Below are 20,933 nucleotides of genomic sequence, written 5' to 3'. Positions count from 1 at the left end.
ACTTGCATACACAAGTCAAAAATGACTTCTTTTAAAAACAGTGAGTTTTATGTGTGTGCGTGCAAATGTAGCTTATAGGCAGAGAGGTGAAGAGAAAGAGGAAGGTTCAGTGATAGAAAATTGAATGTATATTAGTGGTCGTACCTCAGGAAATGAGCATCTAGAGAATAATTAAATTTCAAGGACTTCATCATGGTTTTTATTAGAAAGTACCTGTTGACTCGTGCAACAGTACATTAAGTGTTTCTCAGTATGTGTACTCACAGCTGTGCAGCAAACAGTCGGCTCATTTTTGCCACATGCTCGTTGTCATCCATGTCGCTGTCCCCCTGGTCCCCACTCAGCTTCCTCTTGGTGGGGCTGATGGGAGGAGGACCTGTCCTGTGGCTGGAGATGGAGGAGATGGAAGATGAAGAGGATGACGACGAAGAGGACGATGAGGAGGAGGAAGATGAGGACAGAGACAAGGACTGGAGTCTGGGGTCCCCCCTCAAAGCTGCTTCACCTAAAAAGTAACCAAGGAGAAAAAAAAAAGTTGTAGTTGAACCTGTTTTCCAAAGTTTTAGAAGTTAAACAATAATATAAGGCAGAGATTATCATTTGGTGACTTCAAACGTGACTGAGAATGGACTGAGACCAGCGCTGTCAACTCACGTGTGCTTACACTTCCAACAGGGTACTTAGCTATGGACGTAAATTATGGTAATTAGTCAAAATTATGGTATTTTCAAGTAGAAGGCAACTGTTTTATTGCCACTTTAAACAAGTTAACCACGAAAACTACTTCATGACAGTGTTACTGTACAGGCTGCGCTCCAGCTTAAACTTTGGATTTTGTTGACTTATACAGTTTGCTGAGTGAGGCACAAACCTCTGGCATAAGCAGAGGAGTATCTGGTTGAGAATGTTTTGGAAGAAATAGTTGTGGATGGGTTCTACATATACGTGTGTGTGTGTGTGTGTGTGTGTGTGTGTGTGTGTGTGTGTGTGTGTGTGGTGTCAACTATTTCTCTCTCTCTCTGCTTTCCTCCAGTCTTGTTCTGGTACAGAAGGCCTACAGAGTTGTCAGTGAGTGGGAGTAAGAGCAAAAGAGAATCAGGAAAACTACTACCACTGGCTCTGTCTCAGCACGGGGACTTTCCACTGCTTCAGCCTCATGTATCTGTCTGACTTTTCCCAAACAAAACATAAAGCCTAGACTGAAACTCCATCTAAAAAGCTTTCTCCATAACTACTCCTATACTCAACACAACACAATTGGTCCCTCCTGATTCGTTTCAAATAATTTGATTTTACAAACAGTGCAGTGTTGACTGTGTTTTGGGGATTTATTTACTTTTCTGGCATTGGTGTTGCAGATTAAAAGACAAACACAAATCAGTGCTGATTGCCAGCACGGTAGTGACTTCATTATTCAAACTGCACTGTATTAAATGTTAGATATAACTCTTATTCTGCCAGGTTTACAGGAATTTAGACAGGCAGCGATAAATAAAGAACAAAGAAGAACAAACTAACAATAAATCTGCTGGACATTGCTCATTTTTTCAAATTCTTATTGATTCTGAGGTTTTAAAAGGAGCTGTGTGTGGGATTTAGTGGTGTCTAGCAGTGTAGGTGTAGACTGCAACACCCTCGCCTCACTTCCTCCTTCTTGCATAAATGAGAAACTACTATCGAAAAGCCGGCTTAACACGGTCCATGGACAATATAAAAGGCTCATTTTAAGGTGACTTATTTTCAGGTGATTATACACTAATGAAATCACAGTTATGCATATTATATTACATTTCTGCCATAGTATGTAAATACAGCATTTAACGGACTACAGGATTTATTTTCAATATTAAAAAGGTGATCCAGCAGATTTTACAAATTTCAAAAACGTATATTATATAGATGAAAACTGGACTATACTATTAGCAGCAAAACACTGTACTGTTTGTTCAGTGCAACCACTTCCAGAGCTGTCTAGAAGAAGACAGTGACACAATGACTCTTGGATGCATGAAGTCATAAAATATGGGTGAAAATCAGTTTAAGCTGATCTGAAAACAATTATATCATTAAGTCATTCAGAAGGCTGCAGCGTGTTCAAATCACTCTGAAGAGCACACTGAAGAAGCTTTGTAATGTAATAAAATGTGTGCTCCACTGTTTTAGCATGGCCTCCAAACGCAACAGCCTCTCTCTCTCTCTCTCTCTGGCATGTTCCTGCTCGCCCCACTGTGTACCATGGCAACAAGGGTGACATCATTGTTTTTGGCAGGACACGGGGATGGCAATAAAAGAAGGGCGACTGTGACACCACATTGTCCAATCAGGAACCAGGACACATAATAGCTTATCAGTGGTTCAGGGGTGAAGCGCTCAACAAGGGGTGAGTCTTTGACTGTTTCCCCTGCAAACAAATAAGACATTTGGCCGTGTAGAGTCAAACACTGTTGATCTAACAACAGTAAAGGAGAGCAACATTACACTTGCCAGTTAGGTGCACCTATCTGAAAGTAGCTGGATTAGTTAGCTAGGGATAGCTTGGGAACTTGGTGTACCGATTTACGCCAAAAACTAACCTTTGTGAGTCATGCCTGTTTCACCACGGCAGACCTTAAATAGCCAAATGTGTGTATTTGAGTTTTGAATGATATTTGCACAGCAGCAGGCATAATAAAACACAGAAATAGGCAGAAGTACAGGATGACAGTGGTAGAAAGGACTCCGCTTTCCCATCCTCATCTGTCTTTTGTGCCGTTTACCTTGACATGACAAGACAGACGGGAACAAGGAACGAAGTAGTCACACAACCACTCATCACAATACATGCTGTACTACAGCTGAGAACATTATCTTTTGTATAGCTTATACGTATGAGAAACACTGACTCACAACACTGCAATATGACGAGAATATGCTTTTTTTTTTCATTCGACCAGCAGATAATCAGTGAAAGGACAGCTGTTGCACAAAAGTAAAACTCCACTCTATCTTTTCCCCCTCTCTGCTCTCTCAGTTCATTAGGCCCACATGATCAAAGCCTATTTCTCTTGACAGAACTTCAAACAGCTCAGAATCAGGATGAGATTGGATTACAAACAGAGGTGAACCTCTCTATCCCTCCATTTCCCTCTCTCTTCCCCCTCCCCACCCTTTCAAATACTTAAAAAAAGATGAGTCCAAGCATGTCCTCTTCTGTCTCTGCAGAGCAGCAAAGAGTGATTATTTTTGGCGGAGTTTCTCAGTAACCTGAACTTGCCACACTGGGTTGCCTTTATTATTTAAGTCCATAGAGGTTTTCGGCTTTAAATACTCAAAAAGGACGTACAAAAAAAAAGAAGCCTTCCACACAGAAGTTTCTTGTCGGTGTGAGCTGAACTTTTAAACCGGACGTCAGATTGGTTTGATCTCTGACAGAAAGAGGAAGGGAGGGCAAGACAGACAGACTGACAAAGAGGGAGAGGAGTTGACAAAAGCGCACGGCTTTGAGGAGGTTTTCAACCTTGTTTATTTTCTCCCCGCTCAGCAGCAAAAAGGGACAGTCAGCATTCCCCTGCACCCCTCACTGCCAGGCCGACAACTGATAGCAGCTTTACAGGAAGAGAAAGGGAGAGCTGGAGAGAGACAGACGGACAATCAGAGAAAGAAAATGCTAAAACAGTGCGGAGTCTAAGAGAAAATCAATCACACAACTATACAATCATTCCCAAAACTATAATCAACACCACAGTTTAATATGATTGGGAAATTACAAGATTTAAAATCAAATGGACGCAATCGGTTGGTGTGGTATTACAGGAGATTGAAGTGTACAGTTAGCAGTTGTTTACAAGTTGGTGTTCTTGATTAGCAAATCAATTTGTCAGTTATTGTAACAACATGTAATAATGTAATACTCTACGATATATTGGGTCTGAAAAGGGACACGAGAAAAGGCATGGATTCACTGTCTTCTTCTACACTTCAGCGATGATAACAAAGTCTGACTCCAGTCCTCTTTTCCTGCTATGCTACCTGGCATCATGAGCACCGACTGGCAGCACGTCAAGGCCAACTACAAAATGAGACTTCACTACTGCTGATAAATAATTGAAATCTATTGTGCAGGCATAGAGTTGGGCACCATTTATGATTACGTTTCCAAGAATGGTTTTCCTATAAATACAGATTTTCAATATGCATACCTGTCTCATCCATATTCCTCCATCCAAAGCTTGGCAGTCAATTTAAGACTTATCTGCATTCAAATGTCACATTTGTATATATTTTATTAAGTTGTGCACTTACGCACCTACCCAGAGAAATCTGTAATTTATTCAAGGTAACAGTGTGTTTTATTTGGCACCAGTTGCTATAACTTCCAAGGGGAAACACGGGACCAGTCAGAGAGAGAGGAAGGAAGCCCGCAAATGTGACTGAACGCCTCAATAAAACTTTAATACATTACCTCATTCGTAAACATGAGTCACGTCAAGCCGGTTTTCATCGACAATGGTGGTTGTTTAACAATAAAGACAACAACGCCCATGACACAAAGCGACTTCATGATGTCAACAAAGTACATCTTTGTGCTATTGTCTCGATGTGAGCGACCCCTTAGCCGCAGAAAGTATATACTCATGTTTAAGGCCGAGGTTGGTGTTACCACAACACAATTAACACACCTTGAAAGTATTAACCTTTCACTTTGCTGCACCTTACTACGTCTAATTCTTTTGTTGTTTTGTTTCTTGCACTTTTCTTTCCAACAACATACCTCACATCCTTCCAAAAATCAACCCGATCCTCAAAACAAATCATTATTCATTGACTAGGTCTTTTTTTTAATTTTATTATTATTACACATGCTGTATTAACACACCTAACACTTGTCTTGTATCATGTCTGCACTTGTCACATTAAAGCCCTTGGGACAGTGTACCAGTATATATATATATGAGGGAATGTATTTGAGTATGTGTGCTCATGCATACAATAACAAGTCAGAACACCCACAATATCACAAAGCTCCTCAAACCCCCTCTTGGCTCAACACGTTTGAACATGAAGGGCTTTTCTTTCACTCTTTTTACTGATTGGCTCCTTTCCCTGTTCTTTTATCTTTGTTTTCTTATCACGAGGCACATGATGGAGTCAGATTTTAGCTCAGTCAGCTAAAAACAACACACAAGGGGGGGGAGAAAAAAAAGACACAGAAAAACAAATAGATGGGCTAATCCTGTGGAGATGTGCCCCCAGAGATAGAAATAAAGCATTGTGTCTAAAACCATCACACCCAGAGGATACACAAGTATAAAAATACCACTAAGATGTCCCTCTTCCTGTAATTTTCTTCACTGAGATAGACAGGATGAAACCTGAGAAAGATGAAGCGTTACGACGATACAGAAAACCTTTCTGATTGGCTTCAATCCCAGGTCAATCTTATCTGCTGCACCATCGCTGCACTCAGGAGTGAGTTTTACCGTCGGACTACTGAGCGAAACTTGAAAATTTACATGCCTGAAAACTTGAATTTTACCTGCAGTTTGTCAAACAGACAAACAACAAAACAAAGCACTAGACACCGACAAAAAATCATCTTCTACCTGCTCCAATAAATTGATACTTGGCCACCCGCTGAACAGCCTCTCTGACCCTTGGTGCAAAATGATTTTCAGTCACACAGTCTTAATAGGAGAGCTATTAAAAGTTCATTATACGTTACATGTAGAGAGGAGCTGCTAACTGTGGCACGGTCGCATTAAGAGGAAAAAACAGACAAGAGAGGAAGCCTGCTGATCAGTTTCTTTTTGCTTTTTCTGTTACAAGTCGACGTCAGATGGAGACTTCACTTCACAGACGTGCTCGTGAACGCTGGAAACCAGGAGCAGGGGGACTTGAGGAAGCTGCTTGTATTTTAGCTCCCAGAAAGAGCGGATTATATTACAACCCCTTGACATGTGAGCACTGGCTGGCAGAGAGTGCAGAGGACTCCTAAAGTCAGTCACTTTGCAGTGATATGGAAGCTCCTGCTCTGTGCGTACATGACATAATATGAAACCCTATGCTGCACATGCTGGAAATAACTAGAAGTCCACACTACAGAGAGGTGAGAGGGGAAGAAATCAGAGCCAGCAACAGAGGCAGATTTTTAAAAAGGCACAAAATCAGTAAAAACAACACACAGTGACTGACTCACAGAGTCCACTGAGAGACAGATATTTACCCACAAATATGACAAATGTAGGAATGCAGGGATGAATAACAGAGAAATAGCTGAGCAGCTAGTAGATAACAGTGAGTCAACCACAGATGGCTCACGGTTTCTTTTTATAAAAATAAAAAAATTTAAAAAAAGGAGCGGTCAATAGGACAGAAAATGATAAGACATGCTTATAAACACTTCCAGTGTGTGTGTTTTTTTAAAAGATAACAACGTGTGTGTGTGTGTGTAAAAGTGGAAAGTGGAGCTAACGTTAACTACGTTGCTAACTGCTTTTCCGTTGAGTTCAAACGGTTAAAAAAAAAAGTTACAACCGCTTTACTCTGTGTTTATAAAGACATTTAATCAACCGACACACATTAAAACATATCTTTTCTTTTTTTAAAAAAGGTTTGTGGAAAAGAAGTAGCGTAACTTCCAACTGAAAAAACTTACTGCACCGACGTAACTTCAAAACTAAACAACAAACCGTAGTAACAGCACGAACCAGCTTTACCTTCATAGCAGAGGATGCCGATGTTGTTGTTCATTTTGTCCAGGTACTGGTAGTTCAACAGGTCCATTTTCGTTAGTAGCATTTATCGAGGTTTTTTTACGGGGGCAAGAAAAAAAAACTCCTCTTTTCTCCTCTCTCTCTCTCTCTTTCTCTCTTTCTCTCTCGAAAAGCGACGGTCAAAAAGCTAAAAAAAAAAAAAGGCCCAGCCTCCAACTTTAGTTAGTCTAGAAAAATGTTTTTTTTTGCTTTAATAAAATAAACACCCCCCACAGAAATCCGCAGTGAGTTTAAGACTTTCTTTTTTTTTTTTGGTGGGGAAATACACGTATCGCGGTGATAAAGAGCAAACAAAAACTAAAAGAGTAGCGTCAGTTCTCCTCACAGCCAGCTGTAAGTCGACTGCACTGACACGCAGGCTATGCTTGGTATGACTCCTATGCTGCACCAGTGGTTTCCTCTGTTGCTGAGAGGGGCGCACTGGGCATGCTCGCTAAATCCCTGGAGCGCCTCAAATATCAGGGATGTTTTACGCGCAAGATCAGCCTCTCCAAACACATCCAGAGAGAAAGAGAGGGAAGAGAGAGAGAGAGCTGTAGTAAACTCATATTAAATTTAAAAGTATCACAAGTCCCAATGCTGTATTTTTTTTTTTGTTTGTTTGTTTAATATCACAGGATATTAAACAGCTCTAGGATTGCTGAGGTACAACACATAAAGGCCCCATAACAATTTAAAGTAATCAATGAAAGTACCTCGAGGTTGCTATAACCATATAACAGGGTGGGTCCATGTGGAAATATCATGGGATTACTATAGTGAGGAGTTATTAAGTTTGATAAGTCACTATAAATTGAATGTTTGCAAATATTAGGAGGCATGTGATAGGTAAAGAGAGTGCATAGCAAGGAATCTGTGCTTCTATGTATGGAGTTTCTGCTTATAAATCTCATTCAGTTAGGTTATGTGTCAGGTCCTTACAACTAACTACTAGGATCCCTCAAGCAGGTTTATGGACATGATAATAGTTACACATATATGTGCAACATGAACAAAATGCCTATACTTGTCCAATAAATGGAGGGAAAACACTATTCACTGTGTTGGTTTGTATGTATATAAAAAACTGCAAGGCTCTGTAAAGTCTTAGAGTGGTTTTCTACTGCCCCCTGGTGCATAAGAAGGGCTACACTGATGTTTTGCTTTCATTAAAAAAGGGACTGATGTGGAAAGAGCAGGAGGTGCAAATGGGATAAAAAAAAGAGGAAATATATGAATAGAATGTAAATATGGTGGTGATCGGATTACATGTTTTGTGTGGAAAGAGTAGAGAAGTGTTTCCTCTGGGTATTTCACTGGGAACATAATAAGCAGGGTGTGGCTGTGCTTTTAGAGTGTGAGTTTACACAGAAACACTAATTTGCCATATGCGCGGTTTTGTGTGACACATACCTGCAAAAAACACACAGACCGGGAAATGAGAAGTATCATGAAAAGCTCTGACAAAATGCTGAATATATGCAATGTCAGGGAGAAATTAAATAAGTCAAAAAAGAATAAAACTGAGAAGAAATTAGCACAAATCAGCTTTTAACTCTATAGTTATGGCTGCTTCCCTGGCCTCTGACACTGCTCAAAACTAGATTAACAGACTTATTATACAGAGACTATTCTTATAAACAAACCTCACCACAAACAAACACAGTATGTAAGCGTCGGCACAAACACACTCATACATCTACCCAACTCTGCTTCACAAACACACATCCACATCTTTCCGAACACCTCCCCCATTTCTTTCTCATACACGCACACACACACGCACACACGCACACACACACACAACACACACACACAAAAGGCCTCTCCCCTCCTCCCTCTTGGTGGCTCAGTAGTAAGGAACATGGTTCTTGTCTCATTGGATTCCCATTGTTTCCAGTTTCACACACAATAAGGCTGAGTTCAACACAGAGGGTTCATTCAGTGCTACTGCTGCCGCTACAGCTGGTGCTGCACATTACAACTAACGTCAAACATCTATTAAGCTGTTTATTACTTAACTCATATTGCATCAAGTATGACAGCATGCAGAGAAAGTTGTTTCAGGAAGTAAAAATCAAATTACAGGAAATATAAACAAAGCTGTGATAAGACAGCTCAACTGGTTCAGGTGGCAAGCACAGTATATCCATGCATGCACGCTCAGATGTCTCGTAAACAGACTGTTGGAAACAAGAAGTCCTTCATTTCACTGCAGTGAAGGATAAAAGACAGACATCAACAAAATAGTGTCCTCATATGGCCTTGGAAGCAGTTTGCTCACGGATAATGGACATTTCTCAAACGTTAGTTAAGAAACTGCCCGACATAACAACAGGAAGTGGAGAGTAGAAGGCTGAAGGCTTTTAAACAGTAGATTTGTCTTTATATAGACAAAACACCACATTAAAAGTATTTTTCACAAGACAAAGTATAATACTGTGTTATAATGATGGTGTGTTACAAACACAACCCTATAAGTTATACAACTTTATTTTAGGACACTACTGATGACATAAAAGAGGGGGCTTTTTTAAAACCTTTATTAAGTTATTAAGTTAAGTTGTAAGACTTCTTTTGTAGGATATACATGGCCAATGCAGCAGTAAAAACTAAATCTGACAAAAACAATCAAGTATACCAACAGAAAATGCCTTATTCTAAAACTTTGATCAATATTAGATCCACAGGTAGACATAGCTTACTCTAGTGCCGAACTCAAACATAGTGCAAAAGGATAAAACATTAAAACAACATAGCGGATCTGGCAGACGCTATAACTGAGTCCTTGACAGTGCAATTAGGCTGCTCAGTGAAGCGTCCACAAGCAGATAAAGACATAATGGCTCTTCAAAATCATCTTTAGACTATTAAAGATAGCTAAAATGTACTATCAAAGTCTGAATTGTTGACTGAATGGTCCCCGATTTTCTAAAATGAACTCAGTCTGTGTCTGTTTCGATTTTGTCCAGACTTTGTGTCTCTCGTCCAGTAAGTAAACTAGACAATTCAGGAGAGAAACAAAGACAAATATGACTCTAAACTTTATATTTACAAAGAGCATGCTTATAAAAAATATTAATAATGCCATCAAAAATAAAAGTTTCACATCATCAATTAAAGTAAAACTTTCCTCAATCAAAAAATGTGTCAGCAAAGTGCTTCAAGTTTCATTTAACGATTAATTAGCGCTTAGTTTGGGGAACCTTTGTTCATCAGTCTTGCTTTGTACTGCTGGTTATTAGATGCATAATTTGTTTCCCTGTGGCTGCACAACACTTGACTTAAAATTGACTCAAAAGGGGAAACAAAGTCTCTAACACAGTTCCTTTGTTCTGGCTAGGCGTTCTGTAAGACTGAATAAATAATAAGGCGATTAATGGTTACGCAACAAGGTGACAAAGTTCCACCTCTTTCTTCCATAGGGACAAGTTGCTACACATAACATAGCCTACTGTGGTATTAACCTTTTCCCCTTACTGTTTCACCAGAATGCCTCGGTAGGTAGTAAAGAGCTCGCTGTAAAGCTGATGGCCTATGGGACATCATATAAGAAAAGGCAGGCTGCATCACTGCCTGAACACTTACCCTCATTTTACCACTGCTACTACAGATGTAAGCTCCTTTCTACGTATAGGATCTAGAAGCGCACCCACCCATTCACCCTTTCCTGTCATTATCCCCCTGTACTTCCTGCCTGTCTATTTATTTATTTATCTAATATATCAGGACAAGGCGCTACCGCACCTACTTAATCTCCTGCAGTGTTGTATGTCTCTCTAAACAGGTCTGGGCTTCTCCTGGGGGTGGGTGTGTCTGGATAACAACACACTGCACAGGCCAGGTGGTGATTCATCCTAATGCTTTATTAATACTCTCCAGTGTTGTGACACAAACACTGGCAGAATAAAAGACTGTAAAATGATGGTGGCGTATAAGGTAAAAAAGGGTTGTCTTGTCTTGCTTCTGCCTTTCTCACTTTTCCTATTTCCTTACTAGAATTTAGTCTTTTAATTTATTTAGTGATGAAATTATCTTCATGCTTTGGATAAAGGGTAACTTCCTTTGAACTAGATTATAAACATGATTTTTGATAAGCCAGCCAGAATAACAGGCAGAGATCACAGGTCAAACCTTTGATTACTTTACAGCGCCCTCAGTTGAAATGCCAACACACCCTTTCTTTGTTTACATGGTGACATAATGGATTGAAGACACTCTGAAATGTGTTGTCTCAGCTCTTGGTATCAGCATTACTTAACCGTGGCTTTTGCACAAACCTCCAGGCTGCAGAAGGTTAGATTACACATATAATGTCTACAAACACCCGGGTAGGACAGACCTGTATTACAAGTTACGATACTGCAGGTTGGTGTTTATTTTTAATCATCTGCAAGTCAAACTTTATACAAATTCTATACAGATGAAACCAAATTTCCAGATTAAAGGACAAACAGAAGTTCTGCTTTCTGTGAAATAATTAACATAATCTTACTGAGCGTGCAGGCAAAATTATACAGCTGCAATGAGACACTATTACATAAGGTTCCTCGTAGTGCTCCCGTGAAATATCGGGTTGCTGCACTGAAACAATCATAACAACAGTTGATTGTGTGAAAGTGAAACTCTTTGGTCATTTGCCACCTTTGTGTTGTAATGTGTGTGTGTGTGTGTGTTAAGAAAGAATATGCAGGGATGGTAGCTACTAATGGCAGACACAAGACATACATGTACAATACAAAAGGTCCTGCTTTTCATATTTAGTAAGAATATTTAGTAAGTTGTTTTTAGACTGTAAATATGCTTTATACTGGGAGTTTTATGTTTAAAATATAGTTTATATCAAAGAATAAATTCTGATAATCATATTTTCAAGATTATTTCTGGAATTCCTACAGTTATTGCACAGCATACAGTGTAGAAAATGTGTTTTTAGCAACAACCACATGTTTTATTCAAATGGAATGTGGACCAAAGCACCATTGAGATTGGGGGTTTCACTGTCCTGTGTCATACGGTAAAAATGTTCACATCTTGCAGGGCCCCTTGCATCTCTAACACTTCACTTAGTCTGTTTTTCATAAAGTGAAATCAGTTGAAGCATCCACCATCATTGTTGGACCAGTTTTTTAAATTTTTGACTTTGATCATTTCTGAATTGAAATATCACATAATAGTGCCACTGAACAGGAGCCCAGTCGAACAATTATTATGGTTTCTCAGTGTTATAATCTGCAGTGTCAGAAACAACATAAGGACTGTGCAAAATCATGCAAAGCATCTGTCCTGCTTCTTTTTACCGTTTGAGTAACCCATCTCACTCTCACCCCTGCAGTCTATCTGACCCCTCTGATGCTGTCTGCATTTTCCCTTTATCAATTTAACAAAGTTATTTTTTTATCAGGCCCTGCCAGCTGTTGTTAAATGTCCGTCCTGGACCTCTTCTTTCCTCTAAATATTTCTCCTCTCTCTGTCTCTAATCATAAGTGCTCTTCCTCCTTCCACTTCCTTCTCCCCATCCAGCCTGCCTGCCAAATTTTGTTTACAGCATAAAGAAATGAAACATGAGGCAGACAGTAGCTGTACTTTTACACTCTGGTAATGCATGGTTAGATATCTGATGTACAAGTATGCAACCGCCTGAAACATAAAGCAGACCTGATTGTGAGAAGCAAATCCTTTCTGAACAGTAAGCTGAGACTCGGGTAACTCATATGGTAACGGGAAAGGTGTAAACAATATCTTGTGCACAGCTGGGACATCTGTTTACGATGGAACACTCATTCAAACTAAAATTTGGAAAACACATGTATCCAAATATCCAGCTTTCATATACAGATTATGAGGCTTTATTTCTGGTAATGGAAAATGATCGGTGCTTCTATTTGACGACATGACATATGACAACATTCTTGCCATGCTAACGATTAGCTGGTAACAAACTGACCCCAGGGCCTTATCATGTATTGGCCAAGACTGCTCCTATGTGGGACAGCCAGCTCTGTACCATTACCACTCATGCTCTGCATCTGTGCCTGGATTACAGCTCAACATGCTCAGATGTTGTCAACACAACCTTATCACTGGATGCCGAGGCTACAAATACTATACATACTTTCCTGAGAAGAGTGTGTACACAAACTATCAAGTATCAAGTACCTCCCATCTTCTTTACTTCAAAGGAATTGACATTCTTGGACTAAATCACATTGAAAATCACCTTTTGAACATTTAATTTTATGATTTTTTTTATGGCAAAGAGAAAGGTAATAAATAGATCATGATTATTGTTTCTTTAAATGTGTCTACTTTAACCCAAAATAAGTTTAAATACTCTAAATCTGCATTTTTATGTTTTATGGTAACTTAATAAGATAGATAGACATACTTTATTTATCCCAAGCTGGGAAATTACAACTGTGGAGTCATTAATGGAGTCATTAATCAAACAAGTGGCTTCACTAATCGCAAAGAAAACTCGGTTTGTCTCAGCAGTAATGCTTTTTTAGGTACTACAAAGGTTAACTTTTTCTTTGTGAGAGGCTTTGCAATCCTGTTTCATTTCATTCTGAGTAACTATGGCGAGTGCTATCAAAAAGAGAGGAATGTAAAGTATGTGTGGTCAGCACGGCTCTGAGAAAAAGTTCTCTTGCTAAGACAGCAGAGCTGGCATGGCACCAGTGAGTGTGGCATTTACTGGAAACAAATGTAGCATATGAGTTCTGGGAAGTAGCCAGAGCCCCAAATTCAAGCATTCACTCTTGTGAACCTGACCATTTGAGTATTTCACTGAGGCAATTGCTTTTGATGTACAGAGGGGAGTGAGAACCTCCATCTATGAAACAACTTGGCCATTTCAGTGTGGTGGATGACCCTTGAAATGTCATGATTGAAATGTGAAATGTCTTGCTGGCGAATGAAAAACATCAACTGGTGTTGAAAAAGTGTAGCAGAGGACAAACGTGGATATCAACACTCTCCCCAGGCCAATAAAGCAGCTTGCAAGGGAATTAATCATATCACATTTAGGAGAAGATTCAGACAAAAATACAGAAAAACAGATCTAACACTGCTCAACATAGACGGAACAACAAAACAGCTAGTGAGGGTAAATGACTTAAATCACATCTTTTCTAACTTAGCTACACACAACTATTTTAGAAATGAGAAAAAAAGTCTTTCCACAAGTGAAAAAACATGTTGTCTTGTTTCGAAAGAAATGCAGCGAACTATTCAAAATTATTGCTGGCCTGCAAATGAATCTGCAAAAGAGAACTACTGTGTGTGGAGAAGAACAAAGGTCGATTGTATTTAACCTTGTGACTGGCTACTGCGACCCTTTGACACTCGACCTTTGACCTTGTGACCCTAGTTGCCCCTCTATTCTTAAAGGCCATCCGCTAAACCATGACACTTAACAAAGCAGTGACAATGACGTGAAGTGCCTGTGTGCATGTGTGCGTGTATGTGTGCAGTGGTCAACAGAGTAGTACGTTAAACTACAGAGGGAGGCACAGAGAGAGCGAGGGAGGAGGGAAGACAACAAGAGATCTAATGAAAGGTAAGGAGAAGTGACTGGGAAGCTCATTTATCTTGAATAAGCACTGAAGGGATTTATTTATACACAGTTTACATTTAAACCATGCTCTACTTGAGCAGTATGGTGCAAGGATCAGCACAGACAACAATGTTGAGGGGGGCTGACTTGAGGAAAGAGTGGTGTAGAGACACCTCAGGAGAGCAGAGCCAGGTGAGTTGGCTGACATACCTGGAGCTCATTGTCTAATCACGCTGTCCTTTTTTAATACAGTAAAGAGCTAGACCTCGAGGATGGACATGATTATGTGTTGAACTGCTGTTAACGGACTGTTGTACCTGGGTGACGTGGACATTACAAGGCGGGCAGCCAGAAGTTTACTATTTTGTAATGTGTGTGGAGCAAGTATGATTTAATAAACTGTTATCTGATCGGACTGTCGTTGATGTGACTGTGCTGTGAACCATAGTGGTAGCAGATGGGGAGGTCCCCATCTTGTGGACATTATTATGCCAATCCATGCATCAGGAGCAGCTGATTTGTGTTTCATTACTGTCAGATACAAGTAGCGCTTCTTCCCTTTGTTTTTTATCACGCTACGACAGATTTTTGTCAGATCTGTCCACCACAGTGCATCAACTCCTGTTTTAAGTGCCTTAGTCAAGGTCAATGGCAAGATTCCTACAGTACCTCACATATTATAAATGTCTTCAGTGGTGAGAAAGAAAGCGATAAAACAGGTGTGAGAGAAGAGCAGGAGTGTTACGATGTACATCGTCCACACATCACTTTAACTCAGTCATCCATAAGATCATTATAGCACTCATAAAAACTTTGCTGATAACCAAGATTTATCTGCTGCAGACTCCTTGACCCGTACACACACTGATAGCAGGCGATAACTCAAACGCTGTTAACAGTTAATGACATCATAGTATCCTATTAATCAATAAAAAGGCAACAGACACTGACTGGGCAGCTGGCAAATAGGCAATAAAACACTGGCGGTGTCTGAGACAATGAATCGCTTGTGATGCATACACAAATTTAAGCACACACATAAAAACTACAGCATGTATACACAACCGCACTGGATGCCAGTGTGCTCCACATTGTCCCCTACTGTTTTGTTTATGACCGTTGTGTTTGCTGCAGACTTCTACAATGAACTCACAAATTATAGTTAGTTATACACTTTGTAGATAGATCAGTGCACATCTAATCATGTAATCACAGAGCCGGCAGCACCTTGCCTTATGGAAGTCAAGTAAAAATGTAGTTCATGTGTGAAACACAAATACAGATCTGAGAACAGAAGGCCGCAGACGCAGAAAGTCGTGCTGCTGACAGGTCAGATCATTACATTTTGTCATCTATGTGTCAACCCGCCAGGTGCAAAGAGTCGTTTAATTTATTAAAAAATAAAATGGAGCTGCAGTAATTCTTCGTCGGGCATCAGTGACACCCTCAGGCAGGTTTGTGTCTTTTACTGCCAAAGACTGGGAGTGAAAGTTTAAAAAGTACAGCACTGTAAATTTCACTGTGTGTGAAGAGTCAACACTGACAAGACCTTCACCGCCACTTCTCACACTCGGGGCCAAGACAAGCAATATTATGTCTGAATGAGTCAGAATGAGGCTTTAAGTATTTGTTTAACAGTTAAAGTTACTACTTTTAATACATTTAAATAGTACACTATACTATACTATATACTATGAGAGGTTCTTTGCTTTGTTTAGGGAATAGTTTGACATTTTGTGAAATAAGCTTTTCCACTTGACGAGAGTTGGAGGTTGACGTCATTCTCATATTTGTATGCTATACATAGAGCGAGAGGACTGATATCTTAACTTGGCTTGGCTTAGACTAGAAGAAGGAGGAAACTAGAGTCAGAAATTAAAATAATCAAATAATCTATTGTTTTATTTTTATATATTTAAAAGTATAAATAAATATAAAAATGACACGTTGCAGTTTTACAGGACAGACTATTTCTTGGCTGGAAGCAGTGACTTCCTGGAGCCTTGTTGTCACTGTGAGGTTGCCAACCAAAAGCAGAGACTCCATGAGCTAGCATACTATTCATTGAACATTGTTAAACAGATGTAGACTAAATAAACAACAGACACATCTCATGTGCCACGGGGAATGTTTAACCTTGGAAAAGAGTGCTCACATTGGTTTTTAGCAATCCTTCACACAGAGATCACTGTCTGTCTAAATTGCATGACTCACCTTATTTTTGTTTTGACTTGCTGGGATACTAAAACATCCACATCATGAGTTAAAGGTTACACTCTCTTAACTTGGAAACACCTTAACAAGCCATACGGGAAGATGAGTTACACAGATGGAGTTATGTTACTCACCGTCTGTATACGTACACTCTTCTGACTAGTCGTTTAACACCTGTGTGATGTTACGCAGGCACAGCACTGAGAAGTATCTGTCAGAAACATGAAGAGGCTGGAGGGCAAACCCACTCCTTGCTGAAGAACACACACCCAAAACCCAACCCATCCCACCCACAGACATGACGGTCAAATTACCCCCACGTAGACTTGCCTTCAGCACAGTTTAGAGTGCCATGATACAATCGCTTCGATTTCACTTTCAGCTGTGATCTGACTATAAACCACAGAGCATCAACAAGCTCTGACTAGTCTGACTGCACTCTCACTGGGGAGACTATCACAACAAAGTTCAAAATGTGTTAGTTGACCAAGCTTGCAGTAGTTCATTCATATATACAACTTTGAGTAAGGACACCAAAGACTAGGACTATGACAGGATGAGATTAGGTCTGCTAGTCAGTGTGAACCTGTAGTATGTGATCACATTGACCAGACTGAGTTACAGTCACCACAGTCAACAGGATTCATCCTCTGGAGATTTATCAGTGATTATATATTAAAGCAGATTCCCCACCTGTCTAATGGGTAAAGGGAGACATTCTTCTAGATGACCACGTTTAACTGCATGAATCAAATATCAAAATTTAAAATTCATCTAAGGTCACTTATTTATACTGGAGCTGGACAAAATAAGAGAAACAAATGGCAAAATCACACAATTCAATACAGCCTTATGTAATAAATATGACCTTTAAAGCTCAGAAAGTTCCACCTTTGTTGGGACCGGTGTTGAATCAACTCTGTGATGATTTTTTTAAGCTGTAATTTGTGATGTTGTATCAGAATTTTTTACATTGTAAGGTGTTCTATTATTTTGTCCACAACCTACACTACCCACTGACAATATAGTGATATTCAGCACTAGAAGTAGACAGAAGAGTCTGTTTTAAGGGACGAATTCCCTTCACCAAGTGCTAGGAAAAGACTGGTTGTGTTTGAACAAACCATGGAAACTATAACAATGAAGAGGAGATTCTGCGAGTGTGTGTGTGTCTGTTTCCTCTAAACAAACAAGCGGTCTTTCAGTGTACAGCATGTGTATCTCTGCATGTGCAGAAGTAGAGAAGAGGGCACTGTATAGATCTCAGCCAACCACCTTCTCCTGGCACCAGTTTCTACTTTTGTTGCGGTTTCTGTCAAAAACAAAAGATCCACATTCTATCTCTTCAGTAAGGCACTAAACCTCCGGCCCTGTTTGGACTGACTGGCTTTGATCAAACATCTAAGACCCAACAAACAAAGTCAGGGCGTGCTGACTGGCAATGTCTCTGCATTCACACTAAAACCAGAAATAACTCTAAAAACGTACTAAAAACTGCTATAATTTAGAAAACACTCAGCTACAAACAAAAATATTTTGATCTGTCCTTGGACCCGGGCCTGTAGTGCAATCCAGACTGTTTAAGGTTGATTCCAAATACAGGTTTGCTTCCAGGAAGGGTGGAGCGCACTGCAAGATCCTCCAAGTAGCCACCAAAATTGCTATGGAGGGGTGATGGCAAGTATTAAGTATTTCCCCGCATTCACCATTAAATATAAGGCATGGATTACTTCACTGTTTTTTCAGTAAGTGTGTACGGTAATTACTGTATATTCAAAGTCAGGACTATCTGACTTAAGACCTGTGATTACTGTTGTTCGCAGACAGCTTGTCCTTCAACCAGAAGGTGGGAGTTCAAGCTCACTGACGGCGAGGATCAACCCTGCTGAAGTGTATGCATGTAAGTGATGGTGTTAGTCTGGTTTCAGAAGTGAAAGGGGCTTAACTTATTTATGTACATATGATTACATTTTGTGTAAATTGGTGCATTATTAATGCACAAGCAAAATGTATTTTTGCTACAAAGACCTGTCCTTTACTACTTTATCTTTTAAGATTTAAGACATGGATTACATTTTTTCTCAAAATCATGTAGAGGAGGTTAAAGTACTGTAGTTCAGCCTTGATCTTGACTTTTACGCTGCACACAGCCTGGCAGGGCAGCCCGAGAGGCAAAACCCAGGGAGAAAAATGCGCACATATTCACTGTTGCTGCCTGGCTGCTAAAAGTTAATTTTTGTGAGTGCATGACAATAATTAATGGTGCTATCCAATTCTCTCAACTCTTATCTAGGTTACTGTAAAAGTAAGGGGGGGACCCCTGCAGCATTGAAAGTGTAGTCTTCTTCTGTAATCATTAGAATATCAAAACACATTATAAAATACATTAACCTGCAACGCACGATAGAAATGTTGATTTAAAGTTGTGATATTTCAAACTAACTGCTGCTATCAACCCATCACAAGTATTATGTGTCCAAACGCCATTTAAAATTTAAAAGCAGAGAAAATCCCAAAGGTTTAACAAAATAAAATAAAAAAATAATGTAGACGGAGTTTTAATTTTAGATAAGCACTCACATTCAAGCAGCCTTAATTAATCTGGGCCAAGGCCAACAATCTATTTTGGGATATTACCGTAGTGTATTTTCCACTTCAGAGCTAAGCACTGCAACCTCAGACCAATACATTATTCATGAACATTTTCATTTCCCTTGAGACAGCATTTGAGTAATAACCTGAGAAATTCATTTCCAACAGAGATGGGTTATCTGCAGGAGAGTGGTTTAAAAAAAACAAGTCTTTTTTTTTCATTTCAAACATTGAGAACTGAAGCCCTCACAAGCCCCACTTGGTCCTTCTAAGTTACAGCAACTGTTGTGTAGGCAGGCCCAAGCCTCTCCCTGCTCTGTGGCAAGTGCTCTGATATCGAGTGCAGCACAGGCATTATGAGGGCTTGTCATAAATGCAAAGCAGGCAGAGGTTATTGACTCGACTGCCAGTCGGCCTAGTTGGCTGACTGACTCGTAGCTAGTTTGACATGACATAGCTAGTTGGTTAACTGGCTGATGTAGGCTGGCTGGATCACTGGCTCGCCCATTTTCTCCTGCACTATTGTGGAAACAGGTCGAGTGCATTGTCTTTGGACAAAGAGGCCATGCACAACCCACAACAAAAAGTGACATCAGCGCAGGAGAAAAAACAAAAACACTGCAGGGGAGCGAGGGAGCAGAGGAGGAGGGAAGGAAAGCTCCCATGCCATTTTACTCCGAAGTGCAAGGAAGCTAATATTAAGCTCATTTAAGCCAAACAAACTGGTGACATGGAAGACGTTATGCAGGTGAAGCTCTTTCTAACTCTCGATGAGCAGAGGTGATTATCAAAAACTTTGCGTATGTTCCAAATCGATCAGTTGTAATGCATCTCTCACGGAGAACTTGTTTTCTCAACTGTTGTAACAAGAGATAGCCTGCACATCTAATATTGATTACAGTACACCATTGGGCTTCTTTTAAAGAACTCAAACCAACAGATTCATTCAGAATCGTCACTCTCTGCTTGTCTTAAATGCCTCCTCTATAACAGTAATTGGCGTTTAAATGCTGCACAGCCAGAAGGCTTAAGTACACACAATTTGCTAAGGTGTTGAGAAGAATACTAAAAAAAAAACAACTAACTAAACATCCACCATCAGACAGTGCAGATCAATTATCGGTGGAATCCACTCAGTGTTAAGTGTCCTTATAGCAGCTCAGTGGCCTGCTTGCTGTGGAGAGGCCTGCTGACAAGGATTGGCCATTTCTCCTTAATCTCGGAAGGAATTTTTTTCTTTTTTCAGCAACGCCAGAAGTCCTCAGACATGATTAGAAAAAGACAGAAGACACGAGGCAAGGAGACTGAGGAGAGAGTGAACGCTTATAGAATATAGACAGAGATCAATATGAGACAGTAACGCAAACAGAAAGCTAGACATTGAAATGGAGGTTAGAAAACAAATGAGACACCCCACCCTGATTCAAGTGAAAGCAGGTTAACACAAGCAAACAAGCTGGTCAAAAAGCAGTGCTGATGGCAGTTGAGGGCGGTTGGTCTTATTTGCCTGTGTATCTACAACTGCAAGCTTGCACAGGCTCAACAAAGACATCTATTGTCTTATAGCAGAAAACAGGGGCAGAGCTTATGGTTGAACATGATGTTGCACTTCATCTACGTGTAACACGACTCTAAACCATACAAATCAGTCAGTCTGCAAGGGCAACTTTTGACAGCCAGACAGAAAAAGACATGTGTCTAAACTCCACTTCAACTGCCAGACAAAGAGGAGTTGGAGAAAACTTACTCTCTTCTTCATTCGCATGAACAAATGATGCTGCTCTTGACAGAACATCCAGTGGTGTCTCCATGCTTGGGTGCCTGTGGGACAGAGGGGA

At 40.0% G+C, this 20,933-nt stretch overlaps 1 protein-coding gene across 2 annotated transcripts in view; it reads right to left on the bottom strand.

Annotated features, from left to right (window-relative positions):
• Positions 1-20,933, bottom strand: part of vgll4b (vestigial-like family member 4b) — a 38,919-nt gene that overhangs the window by 15,686 nt on the left and 2,300 nt on the right. Inside the window, exons 2-3 of one of the 2 annotated variants that reach the window (XM_019260767.2) lie at positions 20,843-20,916; positions 265-505 (exon numbers count right to left, since the gene is read on the bottom strand). In XM_019260767.2, coding sequence (XP_019116312.1) covers positions 265-505; positions 20,843-20,906 — 305 coding nt within the window. In that variant the 5' untranslated portion in view covers positions 20,907-20,916. Of the gene's footprint in view, positions 1-264; positions 506-6,695; positions 7,205-20,842; positions 20,917-20,933 lie in introns of those variants that run through there. The other variant, XM_010731325.3, reaches the window with a different exon arrangement.

This window comes from Larimichthys crocea, chromosome VI, assembly GCF_000972845.2.
Source record: "Larimichthys crocea isolate SSNF chromosome VI, L_crocea_2.0, whole genome shotgun sequence".
In the NCBI taxonomy this organism is placed as follows: Eukaryota; Metazoa; Chordata; class Actinopteri; family Sciaenidae; genus Larimichthys; species Larimichthys crocea.
Note: the sequence above shows the minus strand (reverse complement) of the source record. Positions and strands in the feature narration are given on the sequence as shown.